Source organism: Magnolia sinica, chromosome 4 (assembly GCF_029962835.1).
Source record: "Magnolia sinica isolate HGM2019 chromosome 4, MsV1, whole genome shotgun sequence".
Classification (NCBI taxonomy): Eukaryota; Viridiplantae; Streptophyta; class Magnoliopsida; order Magnoliales; family Magnoliaceae; genus Magnolia; species Magnolia sinica.
Window position 1 is genome coordinate 28,162,428 of NC_080576.1, and position 18,321 is coordinate 28,180,748.

The following is an 18,321-nucleotide window of genomic DNA, read 5'->3' on the forward strand; positions in this document are numbered from 1 at the left end:
ATGGTTGCTTCTAACTGATAACTACATTTCATTAATCAGATCGTTAATCATTCTTTCCATCTCATTCTTTCTTTTGATTGTTCGCAACCATCTGCTCACTTCTGTCGCATAATCTTTTGCTATATGACAGTTTCTCTATTCGCATGAGTGTTCTGCATATCTGTTATGCTACGGCTTATGTGGAGAATACGTCTGCGAAATTGTTTTGTATGACAGATTATCGCCAGCTCCACTACATGGTCTGTTTTGTTAGAGAAATACTTCCGTAGATTGAATGTATGTAGTCCATTTCTCTGATGAATTTGACAGCTTGTTGAGAAGAGCATGTGTGCAGTGTTGACAGGATTTTTTATGTACACCTTATATTCACCGCATGCTTGTCTTCACACACATGTAAATTTGGAAATAATTGTTCATTGATATTCTTCGTACTATATACAGATACGGTTGACATAGCTGTGTTAATATATGCAGTTCTACTGTTGACAACATTTTCTATCAATAGGTGAATCTGTAGTGATAGACTTTTGCATATCATCTCTCTATCACTCCATTGAATGTACATGCATATATCTAACATTCAAATTTGGATTGGATCCTTCTAAACAGTCTTCATTACCTCATCAATGACTGTGATGAGAAGAGTCGTCTCTTTGAAAGGAATGTTGTCAATGGGAATACATGTTGCAAAATCTCCACTCAAACATCAATTTCACTTTACAAAGTTCGCCCACTATCAATCCAGGAGGTCTCCTTTGATTAATAACGAATTATATTTCAATGTTAAATGATTATATTTGCTGGCAAACATATACCCAATTTGCTCTTCATAATTAAAACCCTACATCATATATTGAAAGATGAGAATTCATCCTAACATGCATAGTAGGTATTTAACTAATTTACTATACTCGAGTGGAGTATGCATATAAGTCTACGTACAGGACTTGCTCTACACAAGGTTCCCTATATTACTTCTTGTATGTATGTGGCGGAGCATAAGGGGTTCTCTATATGTGATTGTGCAACAAAACATGTAGTCCTAGTTACTGTATACACTCATTTGTTTGCCACTTACGTCAATGACAAACCTATTTATCCACCAACGTAGAAGGTTGTATCAAACACATTATCCACCTACAAATATTCTACTTATGTATCGTATTATAACGTAGTCTACTTATATTAGTCCATGCCAATGTCATATCTCCAAAGCTTCAATCATATTAAATTTTATACATAATTATGGGGGTGTTGAACTTACAATGTTGTCCCCTAATGTTCGCGTACCTGCCTACAATTTTGTAAGAGAATGGAACACTGTGAGTTCGACGTGCTAGAGGCTGTTGCAGCTGTGGCAAGAGTTATGACTACTTCATGTGTCATGGTAGTTGCCAAGGATTACTGCAGCTACATTGTAAGAGCTCCATCAAAACAAGGCAATGTTGAATGAAGTAGGATCATAAACGGATTAATTAGGGCTAGCAATGATGATTTTGTGGCCAGTTAAGAATGAGCAAAGAATCATTCTTCCGACTTTGTGATGTGTTGAGAGAGAAAAATATCCTCCACGCAGCAAGAGGGCAACTCTTGAGGAGCAAGTCATAATATTCCTCCACACGATTGGACATAACATCAGGAACAGAGTTATTAAACACCGTTTCATTCTTTCAATGAAACAGTCAGTAGTTACTTCAGTAGGGTGTTAGATGCAGACATGTCCTCGTACCCAGACTCCGTAAAACAGTCGAGGCTAGAGACATCCTCTGAAATATCATCCAACCGAACATAGAGTGCATACTTTGAGGTGATTGAACACAGTCCGCTCTGTCTTCTAATGGTCATTTCATTTTGTTTACTTCATACATTAATGTGTACTTATTTTGCATACAGGACAGTGTTGGTGCCATCGACAAGACCCACATACCAACTCTCATTCCTGCATTCGAAAATCCGACCTTTCGTAATAGAAAGGGAATCACATCTCAAAATGTTATGGTTGCATGTTCCCTTGATATGAAGTTTGTCTTTGTTTTGGCCAGATGGGATGGATTCGCTTCAGATGCCTGTGTGCTGCAAAGTGCATTGACCCTTACACAAAACCAACTAACAATATCAAATGGTAAAATGTCAGACCCTGCATGGATTGCATTACACATGGAGGGGGTCTTAGTACCATGCATATTTATTTGTTGTCCATAATGTGGGGAAATATTTGCATCTCAGATGTGTGGAATGATTCATTTCCCACCCCATAGGCCATTAGACAGGAAAAAAATTTATTTGGTCATGCAATAACTTATTTGATCACACGATCTTTTGCTTTCTCCTTCATAACATACTTATGCTCACATACTTCCTATCGTACATGTTCGGGTCTTCATAGTTAGTCTATATAATTTGAGAATTGCATTAACTATATCTAGCTATCTTTTAATTGTATCATAATAGGGGTATACATAGCATGTCTTAGAATGACATATCTGGATTTTGTGGAATTGTATTGCGGTGGTGATGATTTGCACACACGACAGAACTATAGGTACAATGACTTCTACGAAGTTGAATGTGCAATCCACACCTACGAAGTCCTAACCAACATTAACTAAAGCAACTAGGAAGTCGCCAAGGAAGAACAGTACAAAATTAGGATCTGATAATGCTACCCGTACCTCCATCATCCGATGGGATGAAGAAACGGATAATGTACTAATTGACACAATGATGGAGTAAGTCGGATTCGGCAAAAAGATAACAACAACATCAAATGAGATGCATATAAGGCAGTTGAAGAAGAGATTGAGAAAAATGTTGGTAATTTCCCTTCCAATCATAAACGTCCAAAACCATTTACGGATGTTGAAGAATATATATTGTTGCGTGAGGGATATGCAACCACAAGTGGTTTCAAATGGGACGACGGATTGAAGGTTCTCACCACGGTGGATGAGGTAAGGAATGTGTGCGTGAAGGTATATTTACTCAGAAATTTGCCGATGATATTTCCTTTGTCTACTTGTTAATTGTATAACTTAATTCACATTCTTTGGTCCAGGTGCATGTCCCTGTAATTGAGCCCTTACACGGAACATATCTGTGGGAAGCCAATTAAATGATACGACGATTTTGCCTTCATCATTGGGAAAGACCAGGTGACGGGACAATATACACAGACAGGAAATATGATTCAAGTTATTGGTTCAAGGCAGCCAAGGGAAGAGGATGACTCCATGATGGATTCACCTTAACAATATGATGTTTTAGATAGCGGCCTCAAGATACAATGGCCATTGACACTTGTAATGGGGTTCATGATTCGAACAGGAGCCCCTCTTTGAATGCAAACAATTCAGAGAACAAACATAGCACAGTTAGCTCAAAGAAGAAATCGAAATTGGCACGTCCTTGTGACGTACTTGGTGACTCTATAGACAATGTGGCTGATGCGGTTAAGACTCTCACACTAACAATGACTACCGGTAAAGACATGTCCCGTATGTCTAAAGTCATGGCTTAAGCAATAATGCCTTCCTTTCCACTAGCAACATCCTCTCAAAGGATGAGTATTACACAACCCTATTCCTAAGTTTGGCTGAACATAGAAAACTCGATTGGCTGCAAATGTTGGTTCGGATCTACCAAGCTCATGTTATGTGACCGTCATTCTCAGTGTGACAGAAACTCAACTGCTTGGCTTACTTTTTTGTTTTGATATTATTGTGCGGTTGAAGAAATGTGATTTATTATATTTTGTTGATATAAAATGTTTAATCTGGACAAAGGCTTGAAAACTCACTCCTTTACCTGTATATTTTGACCTCACAAGAAAACTGCCTAGGATAACTGATGAAGTAACTGTTGGCCACTCTACTGTGTCATGCCATAAGGGCACACATTTACATGATGTGAGAATGTGTCTAGTACATCCCTTTTTTATATTATTTTGTGTGGAAGTCACTAATTATGCATTCTTATATCTGTAGGCCACTCGAATGTGTTGTTCCTTTGGGCCATGTGTTTCCGTTATGTGGAAATGTGTCTTCACATTATGTTTGTATTTTGTATAATTTTGTGTGGAAGTGGGTGATTAGGCATTGTTATATACTTTGTTGTGGATGTCACATAAGCCATAATTTGGACATGTCATTAAACTCGGAGGTAAATCTGCTCATAATGTATGAGTAGGAAAACATGTTAGGCAAGTTGTGGAATTAGTGGATATAATTGCTAGTTTGTTGCTAATCATTTACTAAGTACTCCCGTATGGAAATGTTACTCTATCTCCTATGTTTATCTCTTTGAATTGCAGTTAGACAGGTAATGTATTGCAGTCCTCACAAAAGCTTAGTCATTCCCCTACACTTCAGTTTTGAAATACAAAGTGTTTGGACATTTAGGTACAGTGCACGAATGCATTGATGATATCTTTCTCAGGAATGGACAAAGCTTGCACTACTAACAGTTTGATTGATGTTGTTTTGCACATAGTTATGACCCAGTTCTACATTTTGTTTGTAGTAAGGAACCCAAGAATATACTACACCTAGAATGATTGCCGCCAATAGGTCGAACGGCTTAGTGGTGGTCGACTCAGATCCTATCAAGCTAGCAAAGAGGTGTTAATTGCTTGGTCTATCTTCAATGTCGACTGTGTGCACTCACTGGCGCCTAATATTGACTTCTTTGACGAGGCTCAAGGTGTAGCATCCATAGTTGGAAGGGACATTGCATGCACGGCTACCCCTCTAGCAGACATCCATGCTGAGCTAGTGAGGGACGTCTACCCAGGCGATATCTATGGAATTCTTGGGATGCTATTTGGGTTTGTTTTTTTGCTCGTCTCTGCGTACATCGTTTTCCATGTGTAGACACCGTGCACCATGGTTTTTGTGGATACACAAATAAGAGACTTGAAAATTCATTCTCCTTCGGCATGTTTATTTGAAACTACCATATCAGGACACCTCATAGGGTCACTATTACTCTCAAACAGTGGAGATATGTTATTTTTTGGGTACATTCGAACCATCATTAGTTGTTCATGATGCAGGACAATTAACTGCTTGCTCTAAAAGCACGAACTGATAGAGCATGGCGAATCAATCCTTTTCAAGGTGTTCTGTATCCGTTACGATATGCCTGTAAAGGCCGATATGTATAGGTAATGGCCACGACCGTTATGTGATACGGGGGTGAAATGGGGCAGTGGATATTTTAGAACCGTATCGGCTATTACGATGGCCGTAAAGGCTGTTACGGGGCATAATGACCGTTATTCCCGTAACGGTTGAAAAATGGTCATTCTATGTAAATCAAAATTTCTTCTCATTTTTTCACTTTTCTCATTCCAAAAACTCTCTTAGGTCATTTTACAACAGATTTCGACCACTCTTGCTATAGTTTTTAATATTAAAACCATAGATTGAAGTGATTTGAGCGAATAGAAGTTCCAAGGATCTTTTTTTCTTTTTTCTTTTTAATTGAAAAAGTAGTATTTATGCCTTTTTCTGATTTCTAGTTCTAGTGCTTGATTGTGATGTGTAAACATTAGTCATGTTCACAAATTCATTAGATAGCCCGATACAACACTCTCACCAAAGAGTGGACCGTTACACTACCATAAATATCTTCAAAAAAAAAAAATGAATATATATTTGGAATATTTACATTATTATGGATTTTCTAGATATTTTTTCAGAATTTTTTGGGCAAAATAAAATTTTCAACCATTACGAAGGTTGGAACGATCGTTACACCCCCGTATCGGCTGTTACAGCCAATACCCGTATTGGTAATGGTGGTGACCATTACGGCCACCGTTACCGATACGGGATACCTTGATCCCTTTATCTCATAGCCCAGGCCTCACATCCCATAGGTTAGGACCTCGGCCGAATCCCCCTCGCGGGCCCCACTTCACACATGCCACCCGCCTCACACGAGCTACCCACCCCGAGTGTGCCCCTGCATCCCACAAGCAACCCCACTCGAGCCTGGTGTGAAAATGCCCCTGTATTAATCAACCCCGGTAAGGAGTCTCGAACACAAGACCTCCCGCTCTGATACCACTTTGATGCAGGACAATTAACCGCTTGCTCTAAAAGCTCGAACTGAGAGAGCATAGCAAATCAATCCCTTTATCTCATAGCCCAAGCCCCACATCCCATGGGTTAGGACATCAGCCGAACCCCCCTCGTAGGCCCCACTTCACATGGGTTCCGCTTCACACGAGCCACCTACCTCACAAGGGCCACCCACCCCGAGTGTGCCCCTGCATCCCACAGGCCACCCCACTCAAGCTCGGTGTGAAAATGCCCCCACATTAATTCATCTTACACCCCCTTAGATGGTCATTTATAAAGTTCAAGTGTGGCATACAAAATGAGCGGATCAGCCAATTCGCTATGAAGAAGCATGGAGTATCTGTCAGATACATGATGAATGGTCTTGATCATTCGTCCATCATCCACATTGCTACTTATAGGGCCATTTCCGAATACGTGATTACCTGCAAAATTCGAACCGTTTATTGTACATATCACAAGATTTGGCTGCAATCGGTACAATGAAAAGTAGCGGAGGGGATTATATGTGGGCCATAGCCTGAATCTCACACTTACCAAACCAAATTAAATAAGGTGATTTTCATCTGTGCAAAATATACAATGGACCACAACTTTAATGTGTCCAGTGTTGTCATATGCAATCAAATATGCCATAGGAAAGATGGACCACATATGCCATAGTGGCATGTGGTTTTTTTAATCGTTGGGCTTTATGTGGTCGCACAAAAAGGTATGCAACCGCATAAGCCATGAGGATGCGATTATCCCATCATATACTCAATATGTGATTGCATAGGCTCTCTCTCTCTCTCTCTCTCTCTCTCTCTCTCTCTCTCTCTTAAATCTCTTACTCTACTCTCCTGCTTTTATCTCTCATTCTATCCAAGACTACAAGTATACAAGGCTAAGTAGAAGGATTGCACTCTTTCATGTTCAAAAATCAAGGCTTAGTACTTGTTCGTTGACTTGTTATAGTCTAATAGTCTAACAGATGTAATAAATATTAAAATAATAATAATAATAATAATAATAATAATAATAATAAACAGGGTCTGGGGGTTGTGTGACTGCACATGCGATTTGTGTGATTGCATATGCGCGCAGCCCGCCTGGGTTGCACAGGATTGCTTATGCCATTTAACAACATTGAACGTCTCTGATTCATTGTGCCTCATTTCATTCAATCCTGTGTCAGTACCACCAACATTGGTTTTCTCCGTTGCATGTGCAACACTGCAGCCCTTAGTAATGAAAGTTGTATGATCACATGGTGGCAGATGGTATGTATTGCCATGCTATCTGAAGACTGGAAAGTGTATTTGTACATATTTAGACGTGGGAATGACTTGCATCCAACAATAGTGGACCTAGGGAAGGCATAAGATGATGAGTCGATGTTGGGTACTCGTATAGGTGACAGGTTGATACGTCTCATAGATGGTGTGGGATGACCAATGGTAGCAGTGTTCAGTCTGTTTGACCAATAGAAGGTGGACCAATTTCTGGTTGTAAACAAACAATCCACTGGTAGTCTATGCAACTGCAGAGCACCTTGACATTTTCCCCTCATTGACAAGATGTCCGCATCTCTCGTACAAACACATGAATTGTTGTATAGATGCATGCAATGGGAGATTTCACCGATTAAACAAACACCATAGTATGGCAGCGGCAGACAGGTAATGTAATTTATAATCATTATGAAATCACATTACATTCCCTTTGTAATTTGCAAAACAAATTAAATAAAAGTTGCAATGAAAACTGTCCTGATGTTTCTTCTACAGCCTCTCTCAATCCTATCAACAGTTTGATGAAAGAAACCAGTGCATCCCTAATGCCTAGTGTTGCACATTCAGGTAGCTACAGAGAAGAAAACCACCAAGCAACACTCACCCCTTTGTAATATCTTTTTCATTTCACTTATGTATCTTCTCTTAATAAATAAACATGGAATCACCTTCTTTTTTCTTTTTTTGCATTAAAGTTTTACATGATGCAGGGTAGATGAGATGAGCAAGCCACAATAGAAAAAGCATGCAACATATAATAGCTGCTGCCTGCTGGCAATCAACTTGTTGAGAATTTTGAGATGAGGAAGAAACTTAAAAAAGTAAAATGTCAAAGTACCAACAGTAAAGCTAATGAGCACAAATGACAGAACATTATCTTAATTCATACAGTTAACTTGGACCTACATCTTCAATCAGAAAAAGCAATCAACCACAATTTTACATAAATTTAAGTGAAGATGAGAGAAACAAAACCTCATGAATAATCTGAACTCTCATGCAAAAGTAAAACTAAAGCAGAAATATATGATTGTCAACTAGTGATAAGCATGGTCTCCTCAAATATCCATTTTGTACCAGTGGAGCCCATTGTTCAGCAATCCAGACCATTGATCTGATGGGCTCCTACGTGGATGGACCATGCCCCAAAAACATCCCAGAGTCGAAGATTGTACCCATCCAAGCCTCAACCTTTTTCAGCTGAGCATGAGCAATCGCAGTTTCCTTCTTAAACATCTATTGGCAGGCACCAATTCAAAGTCTAAGATTGTTCAAATCAATAAATTTTTGGTCCACGATGGATCCATCAGACCAACAGTCTGGATTGCTGAACCATGCGCCCCTCCTGTTTAAACTGTAAAAAAAAAAAAAAAAAAAAAAAAAAAAACACCAAAGATACTATCTATACCCTTGGATCAGGGGTCTTATAATTCCTCAAAACTAAAACAGGAACTGACACATACCTTCTTCGCACCATAAGAGGTAGTGTCACTCCACCTGCGTTCAGTACGTGATGGCGAGAATAAGGGCAATGGGGAAGCGACAGAATCCAAATCTCCATCATCTCCTGAAGGCCTCTCTTCAAGAGAGATGGTTGTCCTACTATAGGGCGAATCTTCATTCAACTGATCTATTTTGCTAACATCCACAGCCTCTAAATCATCTTCCCCATGAAGATCAGAAGAAACTATCATCTCATCATTGTCTACATTGCTGGATTCGGACTTCTCCCCTGGATGAGAACTGGGTAATCCAATAAACTTGAAATCAACGGGAAATGGTCGTGTTGCCTGGAGCGAAGGCTGAACTTGGGAGTTCATGGTTGGCTCTTCAGGCATTTTCTCCCAAGAGCTTTGCAGTTCTGAAGGCATTCCAGCAGAAGCCATGATATATATAGGCAAAGAAAAAATGGCCCCTTTCTTTTCTTTCCAAATGGGCCATTGAGCTTTTTCAAGGTCCCCACTTCCACTTATCTATTCGATTAAATGGCGGGGACCTTTGCTTGATAAAGCTAGAGTAGAGTCCATCTCTTTATCCCTCAATCATCAACGCCCAATTCAAAGATAAATAAATAAAAATCGAAAAATACCAATATTCTTCGACATTGAAGAAAAAGAAGGCTGAAAAATCTGTAGCCTCTGGAGTTCAAATGACAGAAACAATCCAATAATTCAACCTTTTGCCTAACCTGAATGCTTCTTTTTCCAACATTTTTAACCTTCGAGTTGATCGAAGAACTATTGACATTTCTACTCTTCGATCTTGAATTAATCATCACAAGCTGCAGAATTCTTCATTGTCTAAATCCTCATTCTCTTCAACTGATTTAGTTCGAGAACTTGACCTTAAACCCTAGAAACCCTCGGAACCACGAAAAAAAATCTTCGAAAATCTCCTTTGGCAAGTCGATTTCTACAACCTCAAGAACACCTCAAAAATCCAGTAAAAAGAAATCTAATCAAACTCCAACAGATTTTAAGGTCTCTACTTCTCAAACCCTAGCAAGCCATTTGAAATTTCTGAAAAAATCTCGAAAATCATCAGGTGCAAAACGACTTAAAACTCTAGAAAAATCACGGAAATGGTTGGAGATTCTGGAAATCTCAATTTCTAAAGCGGATTCCGGAACCCTTAAAATTTTCAGAGATGGAAGGCGTTCGAAAGTCTTTGAAAATCCAAAAGCAGGCAGAGAAAACAGCATTTTTTGCTCTGATTTTTTCTTTTTTCTTTTTCTGCTTGCAGAAAAATGCATTTCGGAATCGGGATCGAAGGCTTGCGTTTTAAATCCAAGGGTTTAAATATTCCCTCCAAACAAGAAGAATGCAAAACGGAATTTAAATTCTTCAAAAAGACTAAATTACCCTTCACAATTTTACAGGAATCGCCTGATTCGGAGGACGCGGCTTCGGTGGATCGGAAGCGGATTGCGTACTGAGTAAACTCTGTGGGGCCCACCGTGATGTATGTTTCTGATCGACACCGTCCATCCGTTTTATCAGATCATTTTATTGCATTTACATAAGATTTAAGTAAATCCAAAGCTCAAATGGAACACGCTATTAGAAACCGTGTGAATTGGACTCTCACCGTTGAAAACTTCTTGGGGAACACACAGGTTTTGGATGAAGCTGATGTTTGTATTTTCCCTTCATCCATTTCTGTGTGACCTTACGAACAGTTTGGATGACAAATAAACATCAGGTTTCAACGCTGGATGTCATTATTCCCACTTTCTCCTGTGGTGTGGTCAACTTGAGATCATGATATGTTCAATTTTTTTTCCCATGATCTAAAATTATCTGTAAAAACGTATGGACGGCGTGGATATGAAATATAAATCCACGGTGGGCCGCAAAGAGTTTACTCAAGCGTACTGAGTTACACTGCACACTAGCTTCTTCCCGGTGGATCCTGAGTGTGGGGCTACCATGATGTATGTGTCATATATCTACACCGTCCATCCATATAGCCAGATTAATTTAGGATGTGAGACCAAAAACACAGTAGAACCAAATCTCAGGTGGACCATACCGGAGGAAACAGTGGTGACTGAAAGCCCACCATTAAAAACTTCTCGGGGGCCACCAATGTTTATTTTCCATCCAAACTCTTGATCACAGAGACCTGGATGAAAGGACGACACAAATATGGCATCCCCCATGAAGTTTTTAATGGTCAATCACTGTCGTTACCAATTGTGTGGTCCACTTGAGATTTGGATCCGCTGCATTTTTGGCCCGCATACTAAATGATCTCGCAAAATGGAAAGACGGCGTGGATATAAGACACTTACATCAAGCTGAGCCCACAGGCTCCAAAATTTAGAGTTGAACACAAACGAGCTGAGTTAGCTTGGTTAACTCACTCTAGCTCGGTTAACTCGCTCTAGTCAGAAAGGCTTGACTCGACTTAGCTTGGAACTTTTTTTAAAAAACAAACACGTGCACACACACCACCACACCACACACTCGCGCTGTAGTAGGATTTCACCACCTATGGGTACTCTTACCCTTAACTAGGTGTTGAAACTCCTAAGAGTCTACCACTGGAGCAAGAGCAAGGACCTGACTTAGCTTGAAACTAAATTTGACCTAAATTGAACTGATTTTTTGAATTTTAAAAAATTTCGAGCCAAGTTTAAGCTAAACTAAGCTTGACACAACTTAGCTCGGAACTCAACTCAAACTTGACTCAGTTGAAATCGATTCAACTTGGATCAACTTCACTTAATATAATATATTTTGAAAATATTTATATATATTATATGATGTATTATATATATTATAAACCCTAAAACCTAAGCTTAAATTTATCTTGTTAGGGTTGAATTCAAACTTAGTTCAGAAGATCGAGCTCAAGCTTGCTCGAATTGGTTGCTGACTGAGCCAAGCTGAGCTAGCCAATCAGGCTGGAGGACCAAGCCAAGTCAAGTTCAAGCTAGGGTAACCTGCTGACCGAGCCGAGCCAAGTTGAGCCAAGCTCAAATATGTTTGGTTCGTGTATAGCTCTATCTGTTATGGACAAATGTCTTAAATCTGTTTGTTGGTCTGTCGATGACATGGACCAAGCTTCGATGTCATCGAAGCTAGTTGTCGATGACATCGAACGTTTCTCGATGCCATCGAGAATTTTTCGAATTTTTCACCCCTGGTCGCTGGACAGTTTTGGTCCGTTTTCGATGATATTGATGGACCTTTGATGACATCAAAGATTTTACGCAGATTTTCTACAGAAACACAGATTTTGCGATTTTTGTTTCATATTCCGATTCTACTTCTTTCTAAACTTATATAAAAGGGTGTATGCAGGATCAGGAGGTTTTCCAGGGTATTATATGGCTTCATAAATGTATTCTAAAGGGTTCTAGGGTTATCAAAGAGTGTGGCAAGGGTGAGATTCGAGGTTGTTCAAATCGGGTAAGTCCTCTCCCTTTGTAATTAATGCTTTCATAGTGGAATTCTGTCGCTTTGTGCCATGGTTTTTTTCCGAAAAGGATTTTCCACATTAAATCTGTGTATTCTCTTATGTTTGCTTGGTGTCATTGTATTGCTATCCTAGATCTAAATCTGTGTGATTCCGCAAGCCAAAATCCCAACAAGTGGTATTAGAGCAATCGTTGGGGCACAAATTTGAATTTGTACGATTAGTAATAATGGGAAGCATTAAGTATGAGATTGATAAGTACTCAAGGAAAAATAATTTTGAGTTATAGAAGATCAAGATTATGGGTTCCTTAATCAAGCAAGGCGAAGATGGTGCTCTTGAAGAGCGTGATGATGATTTGAATACTCTTGATAAGAAGGCTTTATCATCAATCTGTTTATGTCTCACGGATGAGGTTCTCTACAACGTCATGAGGGAGAAAACTGCGGCTAAGTTATGGGCGAAGTTAGAGGATGTCTATGCAAAAAAATCCTCTGAAAATCGCCTGCACTTGAAGCGGCAGTGGTATAACTTTAAGATGGCAGAGGGTGGAGATCTGGAGGCTCACATCAACAACTTTAATAAATTAGTTTGCAAATTGCTAAATATGGAGGAAGTGGTGAAAGATGAAGAACAGGCATGTATGTTGCTGAATTCTCTTCCGGCATCTTATGAGTCATTTAAGGATACAATGTGCTCAACGAATAAATTCTTGAGTATCGACACCGTTATCTTGGCCCTTCAAGGGAAAGCTATGAGAAAGCTTAACGTCGATATGGGGATATCTTCTGAGACACTGCTTACAAGGGGTAGGAATTTTGAACAAGGTACAGGTTTTTCAGGTTCTAATTCCAAATCTAAGGGCAAGGGCAAAGAAAAGGTAAAGTGCTGGAACTGTGGGAAGGAAGGACATGTGAAGAAGGATTGTGAAAATCCTAAATCGAAGAGAAAAGATTCTGAGGCTTCATACAGGGAGGCCAATGCTGCCACATCAGATGGATCGAGTGGATGTGATGGTAATGTTTTGTTTATGTTTACGATCAAACGGTCATACGATGATTGTAAGGGCAAGTGGATACCAGACATAAGGGCATCTTTTCACATAAATTTTCATCGGAATTGGTTCACCAGCTATAAGGAGTGCGATGGTGGACATGTTTTTATGGGCAATGACATTGCCTGTAAAGTTGTGGTTGTTGGTTCGGTGCACATCAAGATGTTTGATGGAGTGGAGAGTACCTTGACTGATGTCAGGCACGTTCTTGATTTGAAGCAGAATCTGATTTCTCTTGGTATACTTGAGGCAAAAGGATGCAAGTACATAGGTATTGATGGTGCTCTTAAGGTATCTAAGGGGGCATGTGTAATCATGAAAGCGCAACAACTCGCTAACATGTACAAGTTGATTGAGAGTACTTTAAAAGGTGAAGTTGTAATTACTGTAGCGGATTCCACCTTTGCACATATGTGGCATGTTGGGCATGACCACATAAGCGGGCAGGGCAGGAAGGCTAAGACGTGTGAACGGGAATACAGAGCAGGTGGAGCAGTCACCTGTGAGAAAAATCACTCGGCATGAACGAAGAATATCGACGAGGTACATGGACGACTCCAATATTGCAGGGGATTTATCTTCTATTAAGATGGCTCTAGGTGAGCCTGATGCTGAGAAGTGAAAGATGACTATGGGGGATGTGATGGATTCGTTGTACCAGACCGATATATGGGAGTGGGTGGAGCTTCTAATAGGCCATAGAGCGGTTGGATGCAGGTGGATCTTCAGGAGGATTCAACATAAATACAGTGCGAGGTTGGTAGCGAAGGGTTATGCTCAGAGAGAAGGGATCGGCTTCTCAGAGATATTCGCGCCGACGGTATAGCAAATGTCTATTAGATCCGTGATTGACGCTGGTTGGCCAATGTGATCTTGAGCTGGAAGGATGGATGTGGAGTCCGCACTTCTACAAGGGAAAGTGAAGAGCAGATCTACATGAAGCAACCAGAGCGGTTCGAAGTTAAAGGGGCTGAGAAAAGACTTTGCAGGAGGTCATAGTACGACCTGTCGCCTAGGCAAGTGGTTTGATTCCTTCATAGTGAGTCAGGAATTGATGACATGTAGATTGCCAATTATAACATATCTGAAATCAATGTACTAAAGACTCGGTTAAGTAAGACATTCAGGATGAAGGATCGGGAGGCTGCAAAGATGGTTCTCGACGTTGAGACTGAAAGAGGAGTAAGCTTTGATAATCATAGGAGGAATACCTTGTGTATAGGTATTGATCAAGAATGTGATGGGCTAGGTAAAGCCGGAGAGCGTTCCCACGTGTCTCTTCTCAAGTTTTCCTCAGGACATGTCCCAAAACAGATGAGGAAAAGCAGGATATCTTATAAGCGTTATTCGAATGCGGTTGGCAGTGTATGTTATGGTATGGATTAGACCGGTTATTCTATAGGCTATCAGTGTTGTGAGTAAGTACCCCGGCAAGCAATATTGGGTAGCAATAAGATGGTAAGAAGAATACGTCTTTCCTTTTGATAAGACAGGAGCAAAGGTGGTTGGGCATGTGGATTCTGATTCGACAGACATGCTCTCCAAGGTCGTTCATGCAGAGAAGTTCAAGTTATGTGCAACTTCTCTGGGCCTAACGATGGCGGAAAAGAAGGACAGAGTGTGCACGAGAAGATATGATGTGATGCAGAGATAAAAGAAGAGGTCAATAAGCTACACGGATGAAGATTAAAGACATGGTGGAGATTGTTCTGGACAGATGTTTTAAATCCGTTTGTTGGTCTGTCGATGACATCGACTAGGCTTCGATGTCATCGAAGCCAGTTGCTTGATGCCATCGAGAATTTTTCGAATTTTTCACCCTTAGTCGCTGGACAATTTTGGTCCATTTTCAATGACATCGATGTAGGGGTGCACATCTAACCGTTGGAACCATGTAACCGAACCGGAACCGTTGGATTGGTCCGGTTCTAGGGTGCTAACAGTCCGGTTCCGGTTCCCAAATGTTGAAAACCGTTGATTACGGATCGGTTCCGATTTAGGGTCCTGTAGAATCGAACCGAACCGTTGATCCGAACCATAGAACCGATCCGTGACAAGAACCTGGATCCAAACCGTTGATCCGATATTTTTAAAACAAAAAAAAACCCTAAAATTGCCTAAGTCCACACCCTGCCCTCTCTCGCGCCGCACTCCCTACCCCCTGCCCTCTCTCTCGCCGCACTCCCTCTGCCCTCTCTCTCTCTCTCTCTCTCTCTCTCTCTCTCTCTCTCTCTCGCCGTCCCGGTCCCAGACATCGGCCATTGAATGTAATCACCCTCCATCATAAAACGGAATTTAAAATCATGAAGAAAAGGGGAAAAGAATATCTCATGCCAACATCGCTGGTTGGAAAACAATGTCATGATCCGATCAAAATGCAAGAAAGAAAAATTTTTGCTTTCTCATCCAATCATAAATCTAAATGCCACCACCACTCCCCATATGAGAATCATCCACCACATTCCAATTACGAAACGACACAAAAAAAAAAAAAAAAAACACCGAACGGAATTCAACAAAAAATCCAAAATGAAACTGTCGAAATCATGAGAACAGATCCAGCGACGGGGAATTCAAAAAATCATCTGCGAATCGAGACGGTCCCAATCGAGGGAAAGAGAAAATCGAAACAGAAATGGAGATCAGAATGGGACGCGTTCTTCTAATTCGAAAGAGGCGCAATGAATTGAATACAAGAAACGAAGATTACCTGATTTCTTTGTAGATGAGGAAGATCTCTGTTTTCTATGGTTTTGTAAGTCAGAGAGAGTTTGAAGGAGGAGAGAGAATGGAGAATGGGAGGGAAGAAAGCCCGGAACCGTGGATCCGATCCGGGACCGAGCCGTTCTTTACGGTCTGGTTCCGGTTCGGTTCTAGGGTGCTTACGGTACGGTTCCGGTTCCAATAGTTGCAGAACCTTTAAGAACGGTTCGGTTCCGGTTTCACCCCAAAACCGGACCGAACCGACCCGTGTGCACCCCTACATCGATGGACCTTTGATGACATTGAAGATTTTACGCAGATTTTCTGCGGAAACACAGATTTTATGATTTTTGTTTCCTATTCCGATTCTACTTCTTTATAAACTTATATAAAGGGGTGTATATGAGATTGGGAGGTATTCCATGATATTCTAAGGCTTTCTAAAGGTATTCTAAAGGGTTCTAGGGTTATCAAATGGTGTAGCAAGGGTGAGATTCGAGGTTGTTCGAATCGGGTAAGTCCTCTCTCTTTATAATTGATGCTTTCATAGTGGAATTCTGTCGCTTTGTGCCGTAGTTTTTTTTTCCGAAAGGGTTTTCCACGTTAAATCTGTGTATTCGCTTGTGTTTGCTTGGTGCCATTGTATTGCTATCTTAGATCTAGATCTTTATGATTCCACAGGCCAAAATCCCAACACTATCCTCAGTATTGTATGTGTGAAATACTGTTGCTTCATCATTTTTGAAGCACATAAAAAATTCAAATCCATCCCAAACTCATGTCCCCGCAACACAACAACAATGGAAAATAAGAACAAAACCTTTCACAGATGGCCCACCTGAGTTTTGGGTCAGCTTTTTTTTTTTTCCCTGTGTCCCTTGATCCTAGTACCTGATGAACGAGTTGGATGGAAGATGAGCACTGAGGTGGCTCCAGGCACACCCGATGAACTGTGATGTGCATGTCAAAGAAAACAAATGTAAAGTGCAGCTGATGAGTACAGTTACATGAAAGCTATACAAAATAGCAGACCCACATACAAACTTCTGTCATGAAAACAAATAAAAAAATTAAAATAGGGTAAGAGAAATAGGTTTAGTAGGTTGCAGGCTAGTTGCTTAAGTTCAATAGAGTTTAAACGAGAGCTGTTAACATAGAGATAACTTTGATAACGTGGTTGGCTAACTTAACTACGCGAGTGTGGGATGACTATACTTTCATGCCTAGTTATGCTTGAGAGATAAAAGAGGCGGGGATGAAGATATAAAAAAAGAAGAGGAAGAAAAAAAAACTCCATGTGAGAGAGACAACAGAGGAGGGAATGGAGAAAAATAGAGAGCACTTTTTATTTTTTTAGAAAAATTAAAATCTTAAAAGATAATGTAAGGAAGTTGGCAAGTATGTTGAAAATCAATTTTCATTCAGATGACAGTAAATGGAGGTAAATGGGTGGAATTGGAAATAAATGAAGGTAAATAGTATTTAGTTTATTGAAGATTACAATGGTTCATCCTCATGCAATTGAAAACTGTATAGGTGGCACATCTCTGCTCAAATTAAATGTTCCAAATCATGCTAACTCGGTTGGATGAGTAGTGATCTAAATACTACACTTTGAACTGATACCAAAACTGGCTTATTGGTGGACATTTAGTGGACAATTAAAGGAAAACTTAGTTAATGGTCCGATTCAACCAACAAATATCTATTAATCAATAAATAAGGTATGTATGATAACTCGCCGAAGTACAGTAATAAAATAAGAGGTAGCCGAAGAATATTGATAAACAAAGAAAGTATGGGAAAGAAGGTCAATGGACGTTTTTATCCTTGAAACAAATAAGAAGCACATTTAAATCTTCGAAAGCAAGTTTTTTTTTTTCAAATGATGCTATTTTGTGTTTACCAGCAAACCTATGATCTACTTAAATAAATAATTCAAAATTGAAATCCATGTTTTAATAATTCCCATGGAATTCATTATTGGATAATTATTGATATTTCCTTTTTATTATTATGAATTCTACATCCAAATATATCCTTCCTAATGGAGGCATATTTGCCATTTTACTAAGGAAAACATGAATACTTTTATGGTTTTAAGACCCAATGACTTGCTCAAGTTGGCTTAAACTCAATTAGACCTGTTCAAGTTTGACATGATGGATCGCTTGGACAAGTCACCCATGGCTCTTCCCAATCAGGTTGCTTCACCTCAACTCAGCTGAGTTGCAACTCGACTAAAGACCAGAACAGGGTATAGCATCTTAGATATAAATATTAT

General features: G+C 39.9%; 1 protein-coding gene across 1 annotated transcript in view; it reads right to left on the minus strand.

Annotated features, from left to right (window-relative positions):
• The window catches only part of LOC131242893 (myosin-1-like), a 42,572-nt gene extending 32,464 nt beyond the window's left edge, over positions 1-10,108 (minus strand). The window contains exon 1 of the mRNA XM_058241851.1: positions 8,821-10,108. Within this exon, the coding sequence (XP_058097834.1) occupies positions 8,821-9,243 (423 nt within the window). The 5' untranslated portion in view covers positions 9,244-10,108. The remainder of the gene's footprint in view (positions 1-8,820) is intronic.
• Between the last annotated feature and the right edge of the window lie 8,213 nt (positions 10,109-18,321).